The sequence below is a fragment of the Bos javanicus genome, chromosome 26, assembly GCF_032452875.1.
Source record: "Bos javanicus breed banteng chromosome 26, ARS-OSU_banteng_1.0, whole genome shotgun sequence".
NCBI classification, from domain to species: domain Eukaryota; kingdom Metazoa; phylum Chordata; class Mammalia; order Artiodactyla; family Bovidae; genus Bos; species Bos javanicus.
The window spans coordinates 19,427,744-19,454,546 of record NC_083893.1 but is presented as its reverse complement, the minus strand read 5'-3'; the positions used below and the strand labels follow the sequence as shown (position 1 = coordinate 19,454,546).

The window sequence follows — 26,803 nt, the reverse complement described above, 5'->3', positions numbered from 1 at the left end:
AGCAGCAAAAAGGACTGACAGGGGGGTCTTCAGTGTCAGGCCCTCCCTGAGGAGGCTCCATGAGCCCTATGGGAGCCTCCGCAAGTTGGTGTCCTAGCTGGTTTTCAGTGCTGGTTTGTCTCCCCCAGGGAACTATGGAAATGGAAATCAGACCACTGCCAAGCAGCTTGAAAAGATAGCTTTCCCTGAAGCAATGCTGTGATTTCAGGTCTCCCTCCCACCCACCACTTCCCCACATCCTGCCCTTCTCCTCTGCGGTCTCCAAAGGCTCATTCTGCCCTAACTCTGCAGAGGAGAAACTCATAAACGCAAGCACGCAGCTCTCTCCTCCTGGGCTGCTGGCCTTTGAGAAGGCTGTCTGATGATAGTTAGCAGAAGAGTTTACCACAGTCTGTGAAAATTGGTACCCTCGCTTGCCTATTTTTGCTCACACTTTGAAGCCTAGAGTACCTGTAGTTAATGGTGTCTTCTTCAGTTTTGCACACAACTTAAAGCCCACCAATGGAAATAGTTGGTGTTTTTTTAATGATGATGGTACCAGCTTCCCTGATAGTTCAGTTGGTAAAGAACCCACCTGCAATTCAGGAGACCCTGGTTCAATTCCTGGGTCAGGAAGATCCGCTGGCGAAGGGATAGGCTACGCACTCCAGTGTTCTTGGGCTTCCCTCGTGGCTCAGCTGGTAAAGAATCTGCCTGCAATGTGGGAGACCTGGATTTGATTCCTGGGTTGGGAAGATCCCCTGGAGAAGGGAAAGGCTACCCACTCCAGTATTCTGGCCTGGAGAATTCCATGGACTGTGTAGTCCATGGGGTCCCAAAGAGTTGGATACAATGTGACTTTCACTTTCAATAATGGTAAATGCTGACATCAGCTAGCAGCATCTTTCTTCAGATCTCTGATGACACAAGTCCACTCAAAATAAATTGGCATTGTCTTCTGATTGAACTAATTTAGCTCCAAAAGTTGGTTCACATGCTTCAGGGGTTTGAGAAGAAGGACCAGAGGAGAAAGGACTAAATAGAAGGGTCATTTAATAATTTATCACTTAATAATTTTTCAGAATATCAGTGCAGGCATCCAAAAAGCCTTGAATGCAATAACGTACCCTCCTACAGATGCAAGAAAAATCATCAGACACACAGCCAAAAGGATATACACTGGGAATTAATCACATAATCTTAACAGATTACCCTAGGCAAGTAGTTCCCAAACCAAACTCATCTGCCAAATATACTGAGATTTTTTAAAAATATCAAGTCTCAGACACAATCACAAATGGATTAAATAACGGAATGAGCCCTGGAAACCGTATTTTTTAAAATCTAAGTTATTGTGTTAACCTGCTGTTGGTCAGGAGAAGGCAATGGCAACCCACTCCAGTACTCTTGCCTGGAAAATTCCCATGGACGGAGGAGCCTGGTGGGCTGCAGTCCATGGTGTCACTAAGAGTTGGACATGACTAAGCGACTTCACTTTCACTTTTCACTTTCATGCATTGGAGAAGGAAATGGCAACCCACTCCAGTGTTCTTGCCTGGTGAATCTCGGGGACGGGGGAGCCTGGTGGGCTGCCGTCTATGGGGTCACACAGAGTCGGACACGACTGAAGCGACTTAGCAGCAGCAGTAGCAGCTGTTGGTCACTCAACTCTTAATTAGCACCTTTAGAGGCATACATGAGTGACTCAGAGGCTGAGGTGTGCTCTTTCTGCAGAGAATGATATTTTCCTCTGGGCTCAGTTGACTTGGAGTTTCTTGGAACTCCTCCTTTGAAGGCAGGACCAGGCCATTTTTTCTACTTTCTCTCATTAACCCATCCAGAGGGGGCCCTAAGGGACCCCTTAGAAACAAAGTCCTTTTTCCTACAAGAGAGAAGGAAATCATTGCAATCTTGTTGACAATGCTAAAGGCTGTTGCGTACAAGCATGTAGTTCTCTCAGGTTTCTGAATGTCCTGTACTGGTTTAGAAGGATTCCGAAACAGTGAATAGTTTTATAATCATGGAGTAGATACAACAGCAAAAGTAGAAATCAAAAAGGTTAATAAATTTGACTACCTAAACGTTTTTAATTTTTGTACATCAGAGTACAATGTAAACAGACGGAATTAGTCAAAGAAAACTGGGGGAAATTTTGCAATATACCTGAAAACAAAGGATCACTATCTTTAATAAATAAATAGTTTTAAAAAATCAGTAGAAAAACAGGTAAAGGGCATGAACAGTCAGTTCACAAAGGAAGAAATGAAATGGCAAAGAGGCCAATAAGAAAAATACTGTGCCTCAGTGTGAATTTTTTAAAAATACAAATTAATACAACATTGAAATCCAATTATCACCTCTTGGGTTTGGGAAGTGATAGTTTAAACCTTAAACTGTAACCTTTTAAAAGGTTATTATTAATATCTGATGTTCTTAGGGATATGTGGAAATGGGTGCTCTCACGCATAGGTGATCAGAGCAAATTGATGCAAGCTTTCTAGATAATATCAGTATTATCAAAATGTCAGGATAGGCGAGGTTATACCGTGATAACGAAGGAACTGCAAATCTCCATGGCTTTCACTAAGAAAATGTATTTCTCTTTCACACTACTCATCTGTCACGGCTCAGCTGTAGCTCTGCTCCATATCATCCTCATTCCAGATCAATAGAGCAGCCTTAATCAAGAACATTGGCAGACTTCTGGCAGAGGGGAAAGAGACGTGGCAAAATATGGACTGCTTACTAAAGCCTCGGCCCAGAGGTTTTAACATGTCCACCCACATTGCATTGACCAACACCAGCCATGTGATCACTCTAGGCTCAACAGAGCAGGGACAAAAAAATCTTCCCACAGGGAGGAGCCCCGCTGAGAATGAAGCAGCAGATTTGATGAGGAATCATGCACTGCATCCCCTGTGACTTAGTGTTTACAACTTCCGGCACTTTATCTGAAATAATCATGATGTCCAAAAAGTTTATGTAAATAAAGTCCTTCATCACATAATTTATAATAGCAAAAAAATTAAAAACAACTATGTCCCCAAAGGAGGAGGCTAGTTAAATAAATTTCTACGAATGAAGAACTTAGCATTCTTGTATAAGTAGAAGAATATATAATACAATAACATGGCAGCATGTTGAAGATGTTCATGAACTTAAAAAAAAAAATGCTAACAATGTGATCCCAATTATGTAAAAACTGAGAAATATATATGTATGTGTCAAAGAACTCAGTAAATATTTGTCAAATTATTAAACTAAAAATACTGGAAGGTTGTCAACCAAAATGTTATCATATCTTAAAACACTTGGATTATGGGGGACTTTTCTTTTCCTTCTCTGTGTTTCTCTGTATTTTGCCTTTTTTTTCCCCGGTCAGCCTTCCATATTCAGAAAAAGATACTTTGTTTTCTAAAATCATTGTAATATATTTAAGCAAAAACAAAAGGCATATGGTGGGAAGTGGGTATCTTCTTTGCAGGAAACCACAGTAAGAAGGCCTTTCTGTCTTTCAAAGTCCAGGATGGCCAAGAACCATGAAGTAAATGCCCTTTCCTGGGGTGCTCCTGTTCTGTGCAGCCCATAAATGATTTAGAAGCGTCTAACAGACCACTTTCCATCTTTCCCTCTCTCTCTGGATACCAGCCACAACTATGTGCGAGGGTCCATTACACTTTTTATCATCAACTTGCACCGATCAAGAAAGAAAATCAAACTGGCCGGGACTCTCAGGGACAAGCTCGTGCACCAGTATCTGCTGCAGCCCTATGGACAGGAGGGCCTGAAGTCCAAGTAAGTGCCAGCCCAGAAACAGCTTAGGAGGGAGTGCAGTAGGAACTGGGTGTGGAGGGAGTTGGATGGCCGCTTTGCTGAGGGCACCAAGGTTGCTGCTCATTCATTCACTCAGGGATGGCTTACTCCCTTTAGCACCCTAGACAAGCCCTTCCCAGCCCCTCTAGGCTTGGGGTCCCCAACAATAAACTCAAATGATGGACTAAATATATCTCAACAAGGGCATTCTTGGTATCTGGACTAGAGGACTCTGCATTATGCCAGATGATCACATTTCAAGCTATTTAGAATCCTTGGTCCTTACCCACTAGATGCTAATAGTGCCCCCAGTCATCTAACAACCAGAAACGTGGTAGTTAAGAACCACGTCCCTTCCAGGGGAGCGTTCTATTCTACCGTAACAATTTGTCAACATCTACAAACCTTGTGAGGTAGAGCACCTCTAAAGGACAGAGCACTGGACAAAAATCAGAAGTTCAGAGATCAAGAGTCAGTTCTAATAAATTGAAAATTTGGATTTAACTAAAAGATTTAATTTGGGATTAATTTGGATTAATTTTTAATTTAATAAAAAATAAATGTGAATAAAAACCTGGAGAAAGAAATAAAATACTGTAAGAAAAAATAAAAGTCAGTTCTGCCCCAACTTTATAACTCTGGGCACTTCTCCTCTCTGGAACTATTTCCTTATCTATTCTGGGAGCTCTGTAGTCTCTTCAAACTCTGTAATTATATGATTCTGTGACACTCGCTACTGCCCTCAGTCTCATCTAGAGACTCTGGCAGCACTGACCTCTACCAACAGAAGGCAGCTCTGGGCCACCCCATCCTGGAGGGAGGCCTCCCAGGAAGGACATGAGTGCTGTACAGACCGGGAGTGCTCCCATTCCACTTTTAATGTTTACCAAGTTTAACAAAGCTGTAAACTTGGAGCAGGTGGCTTGAACTCCCACAGCTGCCCACAACTATTTGCGCTGTAATTGTTCACCATTTCACTGCAACCTTGGTGGCTTGCATTTGGTTTCCAACTGTATGCGATGGGAACAAAACACAATCTGGGAAGTCACTTACTGGGTCTCTTTAGCCCAGCCTGCGTTTGTTATTTGCAGTCTCGGTTCACAGACTGGCTCTTTTTTCTGGCTGCATGTCCATTACTCTCAAGCTTACCTATCCCAGCAGAACTCTCGAGTATTTCATCCCCTCTCTCCATTTCCCAGTAGTTCACGATTGGCATGCTGAGTTTCTGGTCTTCATTCTAGGCCCAAGACGCTGTTCTGGTTCACTAAATAACCTGGGCAAATCCTTTAGTCCTAATCCTCAGGCCTCAGTTTTCTCATCTGCAAAATTCATTATATATATGGTGAAGTCCCTTCCAGCTCTAAAGTGCTCGTCCTGGTCTGATCTTCTGAGGCCTGTGTGCTTAAGTTTTGCACTGCCATTCAGTCATGATCTGCAAAGTCACATCCGGCAGAGAGGTGACTCCAAACAGTGATTGTGATAGTTCAGGGTCCTTTAGAACCCAAGATAATTGGGAGCTGAGCCTGCCCTGTGTCCAGAAGACCACGTGTACCGCATGGAAGAAACTAACCAAAGGCCTTAGTCTAACAGGCTAAGGGGTCAATCCCTGCTCTACCAAGGACATACATGCTAGCTGTATGTCCTGAGACAAGTTACTTGATCTCTGTGAGCCTCAGTTTCTTGAGCTGTAAAATTTTTTCTGTGGAGAGGAGCAAATGAATTCTTCTATATAAATTTCGTGACACATAGTAAATGCTCAGTAAATACTCACTGCCTTCCTTTTCCTCACCTCAGACCTCTAGCCAGTTGGGGATGAAGAGAAAATAACTGCTCTAAGGATGTTCTTCAAAAGCGGCATCTTCTTAGATTTTTAAGATAATATGTGGATAAGACATTTGTTAAGATTATGATAAAAAGAAATGATAAGACTTGCATCAGTGCAAAACCATGAAACATGCAGAAATGGTGGCAGGCAGCATCATTTTATGAGCTTGTTTCTCCATCACCCAAGGGCACAAACCTCTAACCCTGTTTGCCCAACTCTACATTCCTGCCTCCAGGATTACAGCTCTGATGTTTGAACTGCCCACATCCTGGCTTCTGTCCTGCTTCTGTCTTTAAAGTGACTGAAGTGACTCTCAGTGGCTACTGATATGCTGCATTCCCAGTTACACTGTCTTGTACCTCACCTTGCCATCATATTGTTGAGGAGCTATGTAATGGCTTTATTAGATTGTCAGAGAGGGACAGCAAAAAGAGAATTTCATTCCACAAGGGTCCTGAAGAGGAATTTGGTAACACCAACTGAAATTAAATAGCAATGTCACGCAATTGGAAGAAGAGGGAGCTGGAACCAGGAAGTCTGGCTATAAATCCAGCTGCTACCATTTACCTGTGTGACCTCAGTTTGCTCACCTGTCAGACAAGGTTATTGTGAGAATCAAGTTAGAGCATATGGGTGAAATGAAGCCTTCTACAAATAAAAACTTCACACTTCCATGCATACAGATATATATATACCCACAGACACTCACATATGATTTTACCTATATTGTATTAAAGAGAGTTTGAAATTGAAAGTCTACAGAACTGGAATCCAGCCCTAATCTTGCCACTGCTTCACTATGGAACTTTGGGCCCTTCACTCTCCAAGCAGGTTCCTCTTCCTGTGAGCTACTGCTCATTTAATGCCTCTCTCATTCTTGAGAGAACATGCTGCGCCATCTCTGACTGCAGGCTGCCAGACAGGGACTGCCGTGTACCCGCTCAGTGCCCACGTCCCACTGTCCCGCTCAGTAACTGCTAGTAAGAGCGGGAGCCCTCAGTGGTTCTGGGATGCGGGTCTCACAGGAAAGGTGCCATTTCAGTGCAGTGAACTCTGCAGGAAAGGATGAAAGAAAATGCTAGGAAGCGACTTCAGCCTTTGGTGTCTCCTTCTCTGTTTTATAAGCCTCTGGGGCCAGATTCTGTGTTCTTCGCCTGCTAATTCCTGCTGTCGCCTGAAGCCATGTTAGTTCAGAGCAGGGATGGAAAGCTCTGGGAACCTGTAGCTGCTCCTGTCGGTAGCAACCAGGAAGAGGATATAAAGCAAAGCAGTGTGCTAGTCAGGCTACCAGTGGGGCCTTTTGGCCTGGGGCTTTAGGAGCAGGGAGATACTGGCAAACTTTTTCAATTAGTAGAGAACATGGGGTAATTCTCCTTCTCTTGGAATTGCCATCAAGGCTGGAAATAGTTCAGGTCTTTAAAGGGTAGTGGCATGTGAACTTGGGGCACTGGGTCGTCAGGTATTCTATAGGTAACAGCCTGAGGCCACTCAAAAGGCCTAGTCCAGGCATCCAGGTCCTCAGCGAAGGTTCCTGTTTCTCATCTCAGTGAGCAAACTAGTCAAGAGACCCACCACTCAAATCTCAACTCTTTAGGTAAGAGATTGTTCTCACTCGAGGGACCAGACAAAAAGTGAGTGCCCTGTACCCTATGGGATAGAAGCAGGGAAACTTAGAAAACTGCAATGTGGATCAGAGAAGGGTGTTCTGTGTCTGGAGTATATATTCTTCAGGGATGGCCTGAAGAAAATGGGGAGATTTGATTTAGACAAGAAAAATAAGGTAACTTGTGAGGACTTTCTTTGGATATTCAAAGGACTTCTAAGTGAAAGGAAACAGATTTGGCTTAGGATCCTCTAAAATGACAGAAAACCAGGGACTACAATTTAAAAGAGAAAGAGCTCACCACAAAATGAGCTCATTTTTCAAAGGCTTGCCTGGTTTAACTGGGGACAGGACAGGCTTCCTTAGGAGGTAGACTATTAATCAAAGAATGAGCAACATGGCCATCTCAGGGGTGCTTTAAGATTCCTTACTCAGTGGGAGGTTGAGGTGAAAGATCACTGCTTCCCATCAAACTCTAAGATTCTATTATTCTCTTACATCCCCTCCCCTCAACTCCCACTTCACTTTTGGAGCCTACAGTCTCTACGGTCACCAGGAGAGTAGCTTCTTCAAGCCATCAGAAGGCCACACAAAGAAACGATGCTGTAAGAGAAAGTGGTGGTAATACCAGACCAGTTCCTTTCCAAAAAATCTCCAGCTGCAGGTCCTTCCCCTGCCGTTTTCACTGCTTTCTCATCTTTCTGAAAGAAGGACTAGCCATTCACACCTAAGACGGTAATAGTTCCCCCTCTAGGTGAGTCTAACAGCAACTTTGGTGCAGCTCTCCCATCCACTAGGGAATCTGCCCAATGCCTCATGTGATCACAAATCAATGAACATCATCCTCTAGGGAATCATCTCTCCCAAGACATAAATATCTCTAATGTCTTTCAACAAACAGGAAGGCAACATAAAGTTGGGCCAAAGAAGGCAAGTTGTATCAAAAAACAGGAGGACTCAAACCAGGACTCTGTAACAACCTAGGGGAAGTAGGATGGGGTGGGAGGTGGGAGGGAGTTTCAAGAGGAAGGGGACATATGTATACCTATGGCTGATTCATGTTGATGTTTGGCAGAAACCAACACAATTCTGTAAAGCAATTATCCTTCAATTAAAAAGTAAATTAATTAAAAAACAAAACAAAACAGGAGGACTCACTTTGTAGGGGAAAGTCAAACCAGGAGCAGGTTTGGTCAGATCCCAGCATTTTTCCCTATGTGTCATATTCAGTTCCATTTGGAGGGAGAATGATCCAAAAACTGGAAAAGAAGGAAACAACTTTCATCATGCTGGATCTTTTATTCTGACACACTGATGCTAAGAAACCTGTGGTGGGCTAACATTTTGAGGCGGTCTGGTTCACTCCCCTGCCCCCTGTCTGTGACTAGGACATCTGGACCAGAAGATGCCCTATGTCTAAAGACCCCTAGGAAAGGAGTGCCCACAGTTTCAATCCTGTCTGAACATTTAATTTTATAAGAACACTGGGGCCAGCTGTGCCTGTGACTGGGACTTTATAGATAATAAACAGCATCAAGAAGCATTTTAGGGTTGAAGAAATGGAATTTTAGGGCCCTAAGTGACTTATTGAAGAGTGACACAGCTAGTAACTGATAGAGCTAGAAAGTGCCTAGTGTCCAGTTCTCCTGCGTCAACTGGACTTTATTCAATGCTGCACTACCCCAAAAGTCAGGTAGTATAAAATTATAATGATATTGCAAACATACACTATTTACAAATATGTATATTTGTATATAAATATACAAATATATATACATATACATTGAGAGCCAATCTCTGTCATGACACTGAGGTCATTCCATCTTAGAATTACGAATATAATATGTATTCATGATACATTATGAGTTGATTAGAAAAGTGTTTGGTGAGCCATCAGTTTTCTCTCCTTTAGGCTAACTCATCCCAGTTCCATTAACTTTTCTTCAAAAATCCTAACTTCAGATCCTCATCAAAAGTTCTTCTCTGAGCTGTTTTTAAGATTCCATTTCCAAGTCACAAAATTTTAGTGAAAACTATTTTTTTCTCAACTAGATGGAAGAATTCCCTTCTGTTTCTTCTATGCTCTTCTCAAACAAAGATTACTGAATACCAGGAGTGACTGTAAGTTGGTTTGATTTGAGGTCTCTAAAAATCACTCTCAGCATATTATATTCTGACCCAGAGCACACAGACACTGCCAGCTCCCTAAACCTAATGGACCCCCTCCTCAGAGGGAAAGAAGCTGTCAGAGGAGGCTTCCCAGGGAAATGAGGGTACCTATCCTCATCCACTCATCAACTTGATTGAGATCCTACTTGTGCCACACAAAACTGTTTCTCTTCAGCACTCTAACTTGCAGTGGCAACTAATCTGGCTAAATTCTTAATGAATGTGGTCCCATAACTAATAAGAACTAAGGAAACCCAAGTAGACAAATTAGAGGGAAAGTCTGAATGTAAAGTTTAATGTGATATTTCTTGATTGTCTTAATGCCAGGCCACGTCATCACCTGACCTTCGAGAGCTGTTTAATAGGTTCATTTGAGGGGAAGGGATTAAAGTTCAGCTCTATTATTAGACACAAAAAACTAACAGGAAGTAGACTGTGGGTGGTGCCATGAGAGAGGTGCAGAATATTTCTGCTTTGAGGCTAATAATTTTCATATTAAATGATCAAATTTCATACCTGCATGAGCCTCTCCTTCAGCTGCCATAATTTTTAACTGAAAGAACTTCAAGCCTCCTATTATGAACCAAGAATCTTTTTGCCTATTCTGCAAAGAAATGAACATACTTTTTTCCTTTTTCTACATACTGCTATTTTTTTCATCTCTCTGGGATATAACTTTTGCTTTGATTTCACCCTCATTAAATCCTGTATCAAAGGAAAACATTGGCATCTAACTGCATGCCTTTAGAGAGGTGTCATTTGATGTTAGCCAAACATAGTGGTTCTGAAAATACTGAAGTAACTCCCAGGTGCTAAGACGTTAAAAATATCCTCATGTCCCTGCTGGAACAGACCACATTAAGATACTTCATCTCCAAATTCAGAGTTTGGCTAGTAATAAAAGTCCTAAGGGCTGAACTGGCCACTGCCGGACCCACCACAGTTAACAGGAAGCATCACATTTATTTTGGGACGTGGACAGATATGGCAAAAGGAGCTTTGGGGAAAACCTTACCTTTTAGAATTCTCACTCAGAAACAAAACATAAAGACCTGTCTTCTGGGACTGAAGGGCCATTACTCCATACATCTCAGCAGACTCATGATGTCTAAGTGTTTAAGTACTAGACTGCAGATATTAGTTGGTGGAAATTTTGAACACTGGTCAACCAAATGTACTCCCTGCAGGTTTCCATTATCTTCATTTGTCTGGGATCATTTAGTCTCTTCTTGAAATAAACCATTCTATGAAAGTTCTGCTGTTATTAAAAGATGACTTTAGAAAGGGGAATTCTGAAAGTACTGAGAGTACTTCTATAGCATCCCTGACAAAAAGCCTGTCAGTTTGTGCTTGATGAGACTCTTCATCTCATGAATTGAGTTGAAAATGAGTTGGCCCACTTTAGAACTAGTCAAGTCTGATTATAGGAAAGATCCTCCTTACTTGTGGCCAAAGCGCATTTTCTTTCCATTTCTACCCTTGCTTTAGAAAAATTAAGAAATCTATGTTATCCTTATAACAATTTTCCAATATGTCTGCCCTTAGGCTTCAAGTCTCTCAGCTTTTTAACCATTCCTACTCTTGCCTGGAAAATCCCATGGACAGAGGAGCCTGGTAGGCTGCAGTCCATGGGGTCGCTAAGAGTCGGACATGACTGAGCAACTTCACTTTCACTTTTCACTTTCATGCATTGGAGGAGGAAATGGCAACCCACTCCAGTGTTCTTGCCTGGAGAATCCCAGGGACGGGGGAGCCTGGTGGGCTGCCGTCTCTGGGGTCGCACAGAGTCAGACACGACTGAAGTGACTTAGCAGCAGCAGCAGCAGCATAGAACCTTATCTCTTATAATTAACCGTTCAATTTTCTTACCTCATACAAGCTTAGTTGTAGAGGTCTGAAAAGTAGGAAATATGAATATTTTGTTATTACAGTTTACCTCAGCAATGCAGAACAGTAATATTCTAAAATCTTTTCTAACTTCATAATGAATAGTACTATTTTAAGTTGTATTCTTTAAGTATTAGTGAAGTTAAAATTTTTGTGTCTATTAGTATTTTATTGCTCTTGTGAATTTTCTACATCCCCTTTATTTATTTTTCTATTGGGCTGTTATCCATTTTATTAATGATTTGCACATTTTTTCTAATCATGTTTACCATGTGTTAAAATATTTTCTTCAGCGTTTTGTTATTTTTCCAACTCTTTCATTTTTAAGGTATTATCTTGACATGCAGAAGTGTTCCCTCTTTATATAGTTAAATTTATCTTTTGCTTTGTGCTTCCTTCTGTTCCATTTATATGTTTATTTATATTCCTGAAATCAGAAAAATACATAGCTTTACTTTCTGTAGTTTCTTTTTTGTTTCATTTGTTATATTCATTTCTTTAATGCATTTGGAATTTGCTTTGATGTTCTGTAAGATGTGAGGAACAATAGTGCTGTTGGAGCTGCGAGTGTGTGAGGAAATCTGTTAACCTCTGCAGGGCTTCAGGTGTCAGTTTTAAAATGTCAGGGGGGAAGAAAAGAGGATAGAGACTGCTGTTTCCTGGAGGAAAAGGCCCTGCTGTTACAGATGGAAGCATGTTACCTGTAGCTCTTCTGAAAGGCCACTCAGAGGCCCTCGGGAGCACAGAGGAGACTCAGAGACTGGGAGCACAGAGTGGGAAGAGAGATGCCTGGGACTGGGGAGATCCATGAAATGGTTATGAGTGAACAGAAAGGTAATACTTCTAACCAGCAAAGTCCAAGCAGTGTTCCAGTTCAGAAGGTCTGAAATAGATGCTGCGAAAGTATAAATATAAATACATATGATATACGTAAGCCTCAGGGTCAGTCTGTAGGAAAAATAAAGAGAAGTAAATATATAGAGAAATACGCCTTCCAAATTTTACTTAGTGAAAGCTTACTCATCAAAACTTAGAGGAGTTTGGATTCTTTTCACCCTTGTGCTCATTTGAGGGTGTTTGATGGCTCCTAAAGAGTTAGCAACTATAGCCAACATACACAGAATTACCTAAGTAAATAATTATATACATATCTGGAAAATACAGTGAGGGTACTGACGGATATATTTAACCCCTTAGTTCCTTCTGCCTGAAGAGAGCTTGAGCCACTCCTGGTCTGTGTGGAGCTCTCTGTGACACAGCCCAAGACCGGAGAGAAATCTACATGACTTTAGAGACTTTGTCCTTCAATCAGAGCAGTTTTTCTTTTCAGTGCTGAAGAAACGCAGAGTTTGTTATCTGTGCAAATGCTCCATCGGCTTTGGTCCTGAATTCCTGCTGTAAAGTCACACACACACGTCCCTGGTCCATGCTGAGGAGCACGTTCATCCCACCAGAGAACTCACTACAGGGAAGGCATGCAATGAGGCAGTTCTGCAGAAATAGCAAAAGTGCCCACTTCTGACTATTCAACAAGAAATTCGCCTTTGAAAAGTTCACATCTTTGTTTTAGTTTTTAAAATGTGGCCTCTTACATGGTACTCCAAAAGAGTAAGAAAAGATCTGTTTATTCAAAATAAATTCAGAATGTAATGGTTAGAAAGCTATTTGATTCTCTGCCCCCCGCCAACCCCTGCCCCAGCTGCAAACATATTCCCACTGTTTCTTCATCAGCTCCTGCTGCTCAGCCATGGCTGCACTTTGAATTACCTGGGGAGTTTTAAAAACCCCAGTGCCCAAGCTGTCCCCAAGACCAATTAAACCTAAGTCTCTGGGCTGGGACCCAGACACCAGTATTTTTTTAAAGCTCCCAAGTTAATTCAAATATGTGGCCAAAGTTGAGAACTATTGTCCCTTTAAAAATGCTGGAACAAGATTCCAGCTGATTTGCATCTTTGATTTCACCCAGATTCTATTCTTCATGCAGGCACAAAGCCATTTTGCCAAAGGTGTGAACATGCCAGGAGCCCCTGGGAGCTCTCTCTATGACTAAGTGGAAAGATGTGTACGGCTCCCAAACGTTTTACTGTTTGTTTGTTTTAACTCCCAGATTAGTAGTGTACAGATCACTGTACAGATTAGAGGATTATAAAACACTTTTATATTTTACAGTGACTTGACATCTTAAACCAAGATGCTTAGGAATCCAACGTCTTCACTGTTATTTTCTGAGAGATTTCATTTGTTCTCAGCTCCAGAACACATTTTCTTCCAGATCATTCCTAGCAGCTGGAATCTCTCCGCATAGCTGAGCATCAATACTGTGGTGTCCCCACCCCAGCTCCACTCACATGGGCACCCTCGTTGCAGGCAGAGATTTCCACTCTGTTCCGGATGACCCAGATGAAATTCTGGTGAAGGAGCACTTCAGAGCAAAGCTAACATGTTTCCGAGCAGTTGATTCTACACTGAGGGGCAGGGAAGCTGAATACATACGCAGTTCTGGTGGGCAGAAAAGTAAAGGTCCTTGTCTTCTCCTTTCTCCTCATCTTCCAGAGGCTCTGGTTTAGGTGACAGACCAAGATAAGCCTCAAGGAACTGAAAAGTCCTAAGCTACCTCATCCCTATAGCAGGGCCAGGGCCTTGAGTCAGCATTTCTTTGGCTGCCAAGCATCAGGAGTCCACAACAGGATCTGGTTCATTCCAGACAAGGGGCTGGAGCACCAAGCTGTGGACCAGTTACCAAACCCCAGCAAACACTTGGCAGCCTACATCTTCCCCAGTGACCTCAAGAATGACTCAGAATCACCACACTCCTTGCACGCTGACGTCTATGGGCCCTGGAGCAGAACCTGTGCCACCTGAGACATCTTATTTTTCCCTTTTAAGAGTATGCCAGTGCTCCTCATGTGCACTGAGGGAACACTGTCAAAATCTGATAAAACCGAGGTATTTATCCCGTTGGCTTAATGTATTTGAATAGGTATCTGAGAAGCCGAGCCTTTACAGTGTTGCTGTTGTTGTTGTCTAGTCACTAAGTTGTGTCCGACTCTCTGTGACTCCATGAGCTATAGCCTGCCAGGCTCCTCTGTCCATGGGATTTCCCAGGCAAGAATACTGGAGTGGGTTGGCATTTCCTTCTCCAAGCGATCTTCCCAACCCAGTGATTGAACCCACATCTCCTTCAAGTGTTTGTGGCCCAGATGGTAAGCGTCTGCCTGCAATGCAGGAGACCCAGGTTCGATCCCTGGGTCAGGAAGATACCCTGCAGAAGGAAATGGAAACCCACTCCAGTACTCTTGCCTGGAAAATTCCATGGACAGAGGAGCCTGGTGGGCTACAGTCCATAGGGTCGCAGGACACAACTGAGCAACTTCACTTTCACTCTCCTGCTTGGAAAGCAGATTCTTTACCCCTATGCCGCCTGGGAAGCCCCCATGGTTTTTGTAGCTGGTTTCTCTCGTGGTTTGAGTGTGATATACCTAAGATGTGGAGCTCCGAGATGGTCACAAAATCAAACTTTCTTCCCAAAGTGCCCCCAGATGACTCCCTCTCATCTGATGGAAATGAACACTATCAGTATAAATCCAGATTCCTTAGCTAAGCTCTCATCTTCTCTGCCAAGTGTGCTAAGTTATTTTGAACCACTAGAAGCAGATGGTAGGATCCCATGATGGTTTAGACCATTATCACACAGACTTGGATAGAACACAGTTCAAATCATGACTCCCAAACCTAACTGCCAACAGGAAAAGCTTATATCCCTGACAACCTGCCTATAAAATCCTCAGCTCTGCTTGCATAAAGGAATCCGAGTGTTTTCCCTGTTGAGCGATATAAGAAGTTAGATCAACACTCCTCATTTCAATATGCTCTCAAAGAGTAGGACTTAGGGAGAGTGATCGTATCCACCTTAAACTGTTCAAGTGGCCAGGAACTTCATATATGATGAGGGCTTTTTGAGGGGTAAGGGGAACAGGAAGCATTCACCCCCATTTTTCAGTCTCCTCTCTTTAACAACATCAGAGGAAGGGACTGGAGTGTCCAAGCAGCCACATGAGAATAGAGACTGACTGAGTGGAACTCGACAAGAATTCATTTAAACTACTATCCTGGGCAATAAGGCACTGAGCCACGTGCCACTGAAAATTTTAAAAAAGAGAACAATTAGTTTAGCAGGTGAAATGACCGCAGCACCGAGAATAAATCTGAGATGTCGCATGCTGAAAAGAAGCTGCCAAAAACGTGCCCCTCTTCCAGCTGGGGCTCTCAGATAAGGTTGGGGTGGAGGAGGCCACATTCAAAGGGGCCTGGAAGACACATCAGGCTTTTTGACAGTCTACCAGATTTCAGGCAGAGCAAAAAGCACATAGGTCACCCTTGGGAGGAAATCATCTTCCCTGTGACCCCTGAGGAGTAGCAGCTCTCTCAGAGGGTCATGAGCATCCTACCGCCTTTGCTCCAGCTGGGCAAGTGGGGACCAGGAGACACGAGGCTGCTGCAGCCACTTGTGAGCAGTCCTCCTCAGCGGGTAGTCTCTCACGGCCATTTCAAAGGAACCTCCCTCCTGTCTAAGCTACTCCAGATGCACAGCCTCTCCCGGAGAAGCAGGGGAACGGAGCGGAGCAAGGCCCCTCTGTCCTCAAACCCGGCCGGGCTTCCTCCCGGCTCTAACCTGCCCCTGACCTGGAAAAGGGCAGGGCAGCTGCACACACCAGCTTCCTAACTCAGCGAGGGGGCCTCCAGGGGCAGCGGGACCTCGGGGGGCCTGTAAAGCGCACACAGGTGCTGCCGGCGGGAGGGCGGGGCGCCAGGACCGGGGTTGGAGAGCGGGGCGCCGCGAGCCCCGCACGAGCGCGGGCCCCTCCCTGCACGCCGGCGAGGAAGCCGCTCCCCCGGCAGGAATCGCTGCGGATTTCGCATGGTTCCTTAATATTAGCCACATGGCGGCGCTGGGGGGGGGGGGTGGGAGGCGGTTAATGGACCGCAGCGAAGTTTTTGCCGGGATTGGACTGATCCTGAGGTTTGTAGCGCCAAGAGGCCAAGCGCCGGGCCCGTCTCCGGGGCTCCCCGGGACTGGAGAGCGGGCTGGAAGGGCAGAGGCAGGAGCTCCGCTGCCTGGGAGCCGCCGTGCGGGCTCTCGGCACCGTTGTGAAGAGCAAGAGCGCCCTCTAGTGGCATGCGGGCGAGCCCGCTGGCGCTAGAACTAGGAGGTTGTAAGGGTTATGCCCTCCAGTGTCCCCACCACGACTCAGATTCTTACACCTTCTGCTTTCTCTTCTCCTTCCTCCCTCTCTTCTGCTCCCTATTCCATCTTTCCCTCCTTCTCTCCCTGAACAATCTAGAAACCCCAAACCAGAGCCAACTGTGACATTGCTAGACCTTCACGTGTCATGCTCAGAATGTGAACTGTAACTCAAGTCTCTGTCCTCCCACCCTAGTGTCTTTTCCTTCCAGATTGTGATTTATCTACCCACATATTTACATCCAGGCCTTCTTTTACTGAGCACCTGCGGTGTGAGTTGGTGGACGGGAGAGCGCAGGATGAGCAGGACCGACACAGGGTCTTCCTAACTAGGGGAGAGGCTGACAGGCAATCAGCAAGCCGGATACTGTGATGAGCGCAGAGACAGAGAAGTGCTAGGTGATCGGGAGTACTTTGCGGGCACCTGACCTGAAAGACAGGTAGGAATTAGTAAAGAAAAGGAAGCCGGAAGCAGGGAGGGAGTACAGAGAAAGTTCCAGGCAAAATGACATGTACAAAAGCCCTGAGAGTAGAGAGTTTGTGACTGGACGAAGCTTAACACAGAATGAAAGGAGGTAGTGGGGAGTGGGGAGCTTCAGTGGGCAGGAGCTCGGGGAGCCTCTAAGGCCTTGCTTATGGGGTCTCCCAAGGCCCTTGGAAAATGTTCTAAGACCAGCAGGAAGTTACTGAACATTTAGACAGGTGAACGTCATAATCAGATTTCTACCTGTGCAGGATCACTGAATTTGGCTTTAAACACTGCTTCAAGCTAGCTATTAGACTGTGGGCAACCCACCTGAAAAGTATAGGAACCAGAAAGAATCTTAGGGTTCACCTAGTCTGTCTTACAGACAGAGAAACCTAAGTTCACAGAAGGCAGATCACTTTCTCAAAGTGGTGGAGATGGAACTAGTTATCTCTGAGACCTTTCACCTCCCATTCAAGGCCCCAGATATGCCAGCAGAAACCTGTCACTAGCTCCCCAGGCTGCTCCCAATAATACACAGGCTTCCCTTGCCTCTGTCCCCACAAAAATCCACCCAGAGCCAGACCAACAAATTATCTTCAAGACTGGCAAAGAGCATGCTCACTAGAGTTGCTTCCCTGAGACATCAGAAGAGCTGAAAGCTTACTTCAGTGTCCACAGCTAGCAAGAACCTTAATGAGACCAGAGATTGTAGACAGGTGGTGGGGGGTGGATGGTGACCCAGCCAGGGGGATCCCACAGAGACCCAGGGAGCAGAGGGCTTGAATCCAAATTGAGACCTGGAATCCCATTTCAAATAGCATGCAGTGTAAAGAAAACAAGTTTAGGAATTGCAAAGCAACTCAGACTTTGAAAAAACAGATGGTGATTTAAGAAAAAAAAAACAGCACAGTTGTCCTAATATTTGGATAATTTAAAAGCCCTCAGCAGCTAGGGAATTAAGAAAAATAGCTCCACGTAGGCTGGATCATTTAGCATCTGGTTTGAAAAGTCACAGGCTGGGAAAGAGGTCCCAGAATGTGATGAAAATATGATAAGAAAGGTTTTAAAAGAAAGAAACATGATCCTAGTGAGTGCCATGTGGAATTGGGGAACAACACAAATAATAGAAACAGGTGTCAAGAGGCCTGAACCCAAGACTAAGCTTAGCCAGCTATTAGCTGTGTGACCTTGCCCAGGCCACCTAACCTGTCTGACCTCATCTCAATAGTGAAGTTAAAATAATAATAATAATACTTGCCTATGTACCTCACCGGGCTCTTTAGCAGTCACAAGGGAGGTATAATGCTGCAGGCACGTCTCAGCTCCACCGCTGAACGGCTGCACGACTTGGGTGAGTCTTAGATCCCTCTAAACGTCGATGTCTCCGTCTGCAGGGGTGCTAACACCTGCCTCGGCTGGTAGTTGTGAGGACTTCACGCAATAGAGTAAATCACAGCATCTCGCCTTTGGCATAGACAGTGCTCAATAATCAGTGGTTTTTATCATTCACGTGATATGTTTGCAAATTGTTCAGTGCATAGAAGTGAAAGATAATTGTGATATTTAGTGTGATATGACTTAACTGGGTAATAGGATAAATATTACAATAAAAACATAAACAGGAAAAATAGAATGGAGGTGGTATAGCATACTGTCCATCATCATAATAAAGGAACTTTGTAGATAAGGACATGTGAGGACTTAAAGTCTCACAAAATCAGCTCATGTTGGCTTAGCTAAGAGATGGTCATATAGATCTTTTTTAAGATGAAAAACTCTAGCGATGATCAATGGTCTGTGTCTGATTGGGATAAGGTACCTAGTGAGTGACTGTGAAAATCAGCGATAATTCAGGTCTTATCTAACATCTCCAGGGCCACTGAGAGCGAGAGTAATTGGTACATTAATGAAATCTGTAAAGACACTCAGCGAACGTCCAGGGAGCCTCTTTAGACATGGAGAAACTCAGCCCAGGAATACCAGAAATAATGTGAAAGGGCATCAAAAGTCCATTCACTCGTTCAGAAAATATTTCACCCCAATTCTATGCCAAGAACCTGAGTATTCAGGGTGAAAGGCACCATTCCTTTCCTCACCAAGCTCGCAGCCCAGTGAGGGGCACAGGGCCAAGTCCTACCATTCAGTGAGGTGGTTAGAGGGAAGTTTGGGGAACAAGAGAGCCCATAGTCAGGGCTGCTGACCCAGGGCTCAGAGAAGCTTCCCCAGAGGGGACAACAAAAGAGCAGGCTCGGCAGGGACCCAGAACAGTTGTCCCACGGAGGAGGAAGATTGACTGTGCTCCAGGTGGAGGGAGTACCACACACGATGACCCGGATCACGCAGGGGCAAAATGCACCCTCGAGTTCTGGGAATCCTTTGTGATGTCAACAGATGTCGATGGCCCTCCCACATTATAGTAATTGTCCCTTTAAAAATCTCCAGCTTGATAAAAGCACATGATGCCCCCTTCTTCCCAAAATACCTATTAGGAATTTTACAACAGTTTTAAATGAACTCATCTCTTATCCCAGCAGTGTCTACAGGTATTTGCATTTGAAAAATATTTACTGTTCTTTTAAATGAACTCATGTATTTTAATCCCAACAGGATCTACTGACATTTTCATTTGAGAAAGATCTACCTCGTTTATGTACAAAGCTTAACTGTTTTTCATCAGGAACAGTCTGTTCATTCATACACTGATGATGTCCTTACAGTGACTGCCAGCTCACCCCAAACCCACCTCCAGAGGTCTGTGATCTACAGTTAGCCCTGGAGTAAGGGGCAGGGGCAGCATCTGAGACTGGGGAGGTGCCCAGAGCTTGGCTTCATCATCCGGATTAAGGGAAGGGATGGCGTTGTTGGAGAGTTTGAAGCATGGACAGCCACAGATGGCTCTCTCAGCAATGTGGCTGGCATGGGGGATGAAGGCAAGGCCAGGGGCCAGAGACAGGTCATGGGGACGTTCTGAACTAAATAATAGCAATGAAGAAAGAGGAAGAAGCAGATTTGAAAAATATTAAAAGGTAGAATTGGTTGGATTTAGCAACTTCCCAGGTGGCTCAGTGGTAAAGAATCCTCCTGCAATGCTAGAGACACAGGTGACATGGGTTTGATCCCTGGGTTGGGAAGATCCCCTGGAGGAGGAGATGGCAACAGGCTCCAGTGTTCTTGCCTGGAAAATTCCATGGACAGAGGAACCTGGTGGGTTATAGTTCATAAGGCTGCAAAGAGTCAAACACAACTTAGCAACTGAGCAAGCGTGCAGCAACCTCCATACCTGGGACCTGGAGGAGAAGACCCAGATGACTCCCAGGTTTCTGGCTTAGGTAATCCGACAGATGGTAGAACCAGCCCAGAGATTAAAAAGTCAGAGATTCGAGGAGATCTTGATTTTGGACACAATGACTTTTGAAGTTCCTTTGGGACAGTTAAGCAGAGGTATGTAAATCAGAAGAAAGATGCAGGCTTCAGATACAGATTTGGGGAGCAGCAGCATGCAGATAGTAATCCAAGTCCTGTGTGTGGGTAACAGCATCCAGTGGGAGTGTGTCGTATGGAAAGCAGAGAGGTCCAAGGACCAAGCACCAGGAGTCCCAGCATCTGAGAGGCAGGTGTAAGGGAATAGTCCCCCTGAAAAGGAAATGGCATGCAAAAATGAAGGAGAGAAACAGGAAGAGGGAGACACGCAGACAGACAGACCGCTACCATGAGAGCCGAGGGAAGACAGTTTCAGGAGAGGAGCCGTGAAACTCGCCGTGTCACAGTACAAGGACCAAAAAGTTCACCTACCCGGCATGACCATGAATAACAACAGAAAACACTGTCTCCCACGTAATGGCTCACTATGCTTTCAAAGCACTTTGACATTTATATTTCATTTCAATTCGTTCTACAGCCCATATCGCCTGTCTTCTCACAGATGCAAAACCGCAGGAAGTGTGATGAAGAGCTTTGCAACCGCCATCTAGGAAGTCAGTGGCCGGCTCCTGGAGTTAGAGATCAGTCCAGAATCTTGGTCATACTCCCCGGTTCTGCTTACACCTGAGTCACCTTTTTAACCAACCAATATCCCTGGTGGCTCAGACAGTGAAGAATATGCTGTCTCCACCAGAGACGGTTATAAAAAGTTCTCGCATTCTGAGGAGGTCAACACTGCTCTTTAGATCCCGATTCTTATACCTCTGCATCTTCCAGAGGCAGGCCTGGCTCTCCATGCAGGAGACCCTTGCTTGTTCATGCATTCCTCAGTCATACCAACAAGAGAGGGGGGCTGCCCCAGGCCCTTCAGATCTGGACCAGGCCGGAACTGGTCCATGTCAGGCTGGGCCTGGAGCTGCCACTCTGCCCCGCTCTCCCTGGAGCAATTTATATTTCATGTACCTCAAGGAGTTCACGGCTCTGCTGAGCAGGGGGTCTGATCATGAATCTCTAAACCCATCTGTCATTCAGAGCACAGAAGGGATGCGAAACCAAGACCTCTTATCAGTTTCTAACAGTTTTATTCTCTTGGCAGCTCAGATGATACCACTGCAGTGTCACCCCACTGGAGGCTGGGCGAGGCCCAAAGACAGTCGACACTGTCATGCTGATTTTCCAAAAGTCCCTTGCAGCCGTTATTTACAGCTAGTGGCCTGGTTCTGGCCTTTTCTACTTACCCAAAGAGCTGAGCTTCATTCTGGGTGCGTGGCTTCCCAAGTCACATCAGAAACAGCTGGGAGCTTGTCTGGATTCTGTACCACAGACCCCAGACAGGTGATGAGCCATTTCCCTTTGCTGTCTAAGTCCTTCTCAGGGCTGAAGATGGCTGGTACACAGGAGGGATAAAAGCAAACAGGATAGGTGAACTGGGGTCACAGGTGCCTGCTTTATCACTTACTTCATGGTGTCCCTAAAATGGAAACATCCTTTAAATATTAGACATGGAAACTCGTGCTCAGATTAGAGGAAGGTAGGTGGTTACGTAGTCACTGTCCTCCTTTAGAACTGCCGGGGACAAGTGACACGATGTCAGTTCTCTCATCTCTCAAATAAACTAATGAAGATGCAGTTATATAGGAACTTCTGGAGCCGTCTTCAGCCTGTGTGTTATTCCACTCTTCAGGTACAAGAGTCCAGTTCAGTTCAGTTCAGTTGCTCAGTCGTGTCTGACTTTTTGTGACCCCGTGGACTGCATGCAGCATGCCAGGCTTCCCTGTCCATCACCAACTCCCGGAGTTTATTCAAACTCACGTCCATTGAGTCGGTGATGCCATCCAACCATCTCATATTCTGTCATCCCCTTCTCCTCCCGCCTTCAATCTTTCCCAGCATCAGGGTTGCTTCAAATGAGTCAGCTCTTTGCATCAGGTGGCCAAAGTATTGGAGTTTCAGCTTCAGCATCAGTCCTTCCAATGAATATTCAGGACTGATTTCTTTTAGGATGGACTGGTTGGATCTCCTTGCAGTCCAAGGAACTCTCAAGAGTCTTCTTCAACACCACCAACTGGACTGCTATTATGGTTTTAAAACAATAGGCATCAGACACTTCTGCTTCTGCCTCAGAGACTTTTTATTTGTCTGAATAAATGATGCGTCTCTGGAACTGGACTGCTGCTGCTGCTGCTAAGTCGCTTCAGTTGTGTCCAACTCTGTGCAACCCCAGAGACGGCAGCCCACCAGGCTCCCCGGTCCCTGGGATTCTCCAGGCAAGAACACTGGAGTAGGTTGCCATTTCCTTCTCCAATGCATGAAAGTGAAACGTGAAAGTGAAGTCGCTCAGTCGTGTCCGACCCTCAGCGACCCCATGGACTGCAGCCCACCAGGCTCCCCCATCCCTGGGATTCTCCAGGCAAGAACACTGGAGTGGGGTGCCATTTACCTGTGTTTAAATCCTGGCTCCCAGGACTACAAGATGTATAGCCTTGGGCAAGTCACTTAACCACACTAGGGAGAATGGGACCAGGACCATTTCTTCCTCAGAGCATTGCTGGGATGTTCACGTGCATTGTTTGAGTGAAGCACCAGCTGAAAGGCTGGGCAGAGCTGGTGTCAGTGAGTGGTCACTGTCTGGGCACGGTCAGCGGACAGGGGCAAGCTGAGGCTGCCCAGGCTCTGCTGCCATGGCTTCCTTTCAAGGCAATAACAAGTCCCATGCTGTTTCTTCTCACTGTAGGTCAGTGCAGCTGAACGGCCAGCCCCTAGTGATGGTGGACGATGGGACCCTCCCAGAACTGAAGCCCCGCCCCCTGCGGGCCGGCCGGACATTGGTCATGCCTCCAGTCACCATGGGCTTTTATGTGGTCAAGAACGTCAACGCTTTGGCCTGCCGCTACCGATAAATCCCCTTACACTCACGAGTCACCAGCAGGCCTGCCAGACTACTTTCCACTCTTCTGCCCTAATGGTATCAGTATTTTTTCAGGCATCTTCTGAGCAACCAACCAGTCTCTGCCAGCCCATCCTGCTGGAATCAACACTGACATGCTCTCCAAAGAGACAAATACCCTAGCATGAGCTTAGCCTAAGTAGGTCACTCCCACCCTAAGGGAAGAAGTGGACGTCCCCCGCACCTGTGTTAGCACGAATGCATGTGTGTGAAGCTGTCTGCAGCCTTGTCCACGCACCATGAGAACGAGCTGACGGTGCGTGCCCAGGACAGATACAACTCCCCACAATCCTGCTCGCGTAGCAGAGTAACTACAGACCTTGGCCTGTGGCTGCTGCCCTCGGCAGAAGATGAGGAAGGAAAAACCCCTGTGGACCTTTGAGAGCCCAGTCCCGCCTAACTCCTTTCCTTTGTCTGTTCCCTGCTGTTGCCTTGGGTTTCATATCACCTCTCCTCCCATAGGGGAGCAAGTGGGTGAGTCAGTGCTGGCCTGCTGGGCGAGCTGTTTATGTAATTTCCTGGCTGATGTATGAGTGTGTGCATCTGGGTTTCTGACAGTGGCATCAATCACTAGCTATTCCTCTGGGAAGCGGGTGCTTCTAAAGTAAAATTGCAATCATACTCCAGATTTTGTAAGAAGGTTCTATTCCTTTGTGAATCCAGATTCCCCCAGGGTTGGGACGGGAGTCAGGTAACAGTATTCACTGAGTGGAGAGCAATGTATTAGGCACCAGAGAAAGCAATCATCATCTGTCACGTGGCTGCAAGGGAGAGTTTTAGAGAAAGCACACCCAACCACCAAACACAGACACACAGACACACATACACACCCCAGCTGAACCAAGAAAATAGACCTATCTCAACTTTGAGAGAATATTAAGGGCTTGATAGGGTAAGCCCTTAATGGTTTGGTTGACCAAAACCATCTTTAAAAAAGGTACAAATCAAAGGTCATCAGAGCTGTAAGACACAACTGAATCTAACAACTTTCTGCTGCTTCCCAAGTAGCTGAGTGCTCTCAATAGCTTATATTAGGCAGAAGACTAATGTGCTCATAAAAGATGACCAGATCCATGCTCTCCCAGACCAGCTTATTTGAGCACAGAAAAACACTCAGTTCACCACGTTGGGGAAGGGCGATCTGGAGGCTGAGGTCTCGTGGGGAAACTGTTGAAGAACAGGAGATGGAAGACCCTCTGGGTTGGGCAGTGGGGAGTGGAGTGGTTTAAATTTCACGACGAAGACCTTCTGTATGATTCAAGAAGTTTGTGTGGGTCTTTGCAAACAAGTTACAACTGAAATGACTTTCTTTTCTGTGGATGTGATTTTCTTTTGCAGGATAAATGACACAGGATTTCTTTTTTTAAAGAGGAGGTATTAGACAATGTCATAGGATTCCAATAGAGAGAGACACAACTGCTGATGTGGAAGGATAGCAATTAAGGAGGGGGCACGGTGGCTGAGGCCAGAGGCCGCAGAGACTGCCTGAAGAAGAGTTAAAGAGCAGGGCCAAGCCTTCAGAGTGAATGATAAGGAAGATTAGACAAGAGAGGAGGGAGCAGACTCTCAGCGTGGAGAGCTGGAAATTGGTAGAAGGAGTGGAGTCAGTTTCAACAAGCTTATTATTAGGTAAGGAGCAACAGCACCAGGAGGTGTGAAGTGGGAAAGGGGAGACCGAGGACCAGGCTGGACCCGGTCAGTGGTGGCTCAGTGCAGCCCACTGATGCTTCAGATGTGGGAGCAGGAGAGAGAGAAGTGTCAACACTGGGGGTAGAAAGGCAGGGAAGAAGCAGCCAAGAAAAGCGAAGAAGAAAAAGGAAAAGAGGAGTAAGAGACAAAGAGGTTGTTTCCCCCAATTTAAAAAACTCGGTGCAAATATCAAAGTCTTTTCTGGAATACATACTGGCGCAGGTGCAGCTGCAAGCCCTCATGATAACAGGAGTGACCAGAGGTCCCTGTGGGCCAGCCCTGAGCTAGTTTGCTTTCCTAACATAGCAGCCCTTCAGGGAGATACTATTCATATCTCCATTTTTCCTGTGAGGCCTGGAGTGGGCCTGTAACTGCCCAGGGTCACCCAGGGAATGGGTTGCTAAGCTCAGAACAGTCCAGAGCCTGTTCATTTAAGCACCCAGCTCAGTGGCTGCCTGATTCACAGACTTACCTCTTTCCTTTTTCATAGGTTCCACAAATCAGTACAGCCAGAACCTCTGAAGCTCCACTCAGACACACCTTCTGTAAATAAGTGTTGACTTTTCACTAAGACTCTAAATGTTGCAGGATATAGGCAGTCTCTGCTTCTTTTGTCTTTATATATTAAATATTGCTCCTAAATTTTGGTTTGGTTTTTTTTTTCTTCTTTTTTAATTAATAAAAAGGGAGGAGGGAATCAACAGAGTTTATCTTTGGAGTCCTGCAATTCTAACTTTGCAACTGCCTCCTGGAAGAAGTATTTGCATAGTTCAAAATATAGCAAGAAACTCACTATGACATCACATTCCATAGGGATTTTAGTGCGGGGCATCTGTCCTGGCTTTCTCATCTGGGAGTGAGGGGTAATTACTAAATCACTGGGGATCCTCCTAACTAGGGATTTTCCTACTACACTCACTGCAAAAGACGGATTGTGGCAGAACTCAGCATCACCCTGCACGTGACAGCTTGCACCCAGCTTGCCAGGCTGGGCCGGAGGACAAAAAAGCTCATCTACCAGCTTCCTCCCATCATTTTTATCCTCCCCAAACAAGACATGGCCAAGATATTCTTTTAAGACTTAAGACCCATTTTATTTTAAACCAAAGAATGGGCTTGCACAAATGCTTATTTGAAAGCATAATAATGTATAAAGAGAAGTTTGTGCCTTTTGCTGAGATGATTTTCCACCCCTCTCCTGCCTCTAGGAATGATTTTCTTTCTCCTTTCTTATCACAAAGGCTCAGAACAAATTCTCATTGTTCCTTGAAGAGAAAGTCTCAATTCTTCTAGTGCCCTGAAAAAGCTGCAAGTGTGCGATATTAATGTTATCTCCAGCTGGAGACAAGCTGGAGAACACCAGACCTGCGCTCCAGTGAGCATGTGCCCAGGACCCCCAGAACCACCATTCCCGAGGCACACTCACCATCTGTAGCCCTAGCCCCTCCCCGTGAAAGCAGTCCTTGGGCAGATGAGCCCCAGCCCTGCACCCTCCAACATGGCAGAGGGTGTCAGCAGGTTCTGCCTGAGAGGCCTCCCCGACTCTGGCTCTCAATAGCAAGGACCCTCAGCAGTGGGGAGGACCCCGCAGGCCTGTGAACTGCTGAGCGGCCATGGGGGCCGGGCCAGCCCAGCAGCTGCACGTTCACTCTGCTACCTGCACCCAAGGCCCCTGTATGTGGGGTGGATGCCTCTGCAGGATTCACTTTGGAGACGCAGTGAGAGCAGCTTCACATCTGAAAACAAAACGGAAAGTGTTT

General features: G+C 45.5%; 1 protein-coding gene across 7 annotated transcripts in view; it reads left to right on the top strand.

The window, feature by feature from the left end:
- Positions 1–25,685, top strand: part of HPSE2 (heparanase 2 (inactive)) — a 716,285-nt gene extending 690,600 nt beyond the window's left edge. For 3 of the 7 annotated variants that reach the window (XM_061403062.1, XM_061403065.1, XM_061403064.1), the window contains exons 11-12: positions 3,628–3,774; positions 23,142–25,685. In XM_061403062.1, the coding sequence (XP_061259046.1) occupies positions 3,628–3,774; positions 23,142–23,307 (313 nt within the window). In that variant the 3' untranslated portion in view covers positions 23,308–25,685. The remainder of the gene's footprint in view (positions 1–3,627; positions 3,775–23,141) is intronic. The other 4 variants (XR_009733773.1, XR_009733772.1, XR_009733771.1 and 1 more) reach the window with 4 other exon arrangements.
- Positions 25,686–26,803: the final 1,118 nt, after the last annotated feature.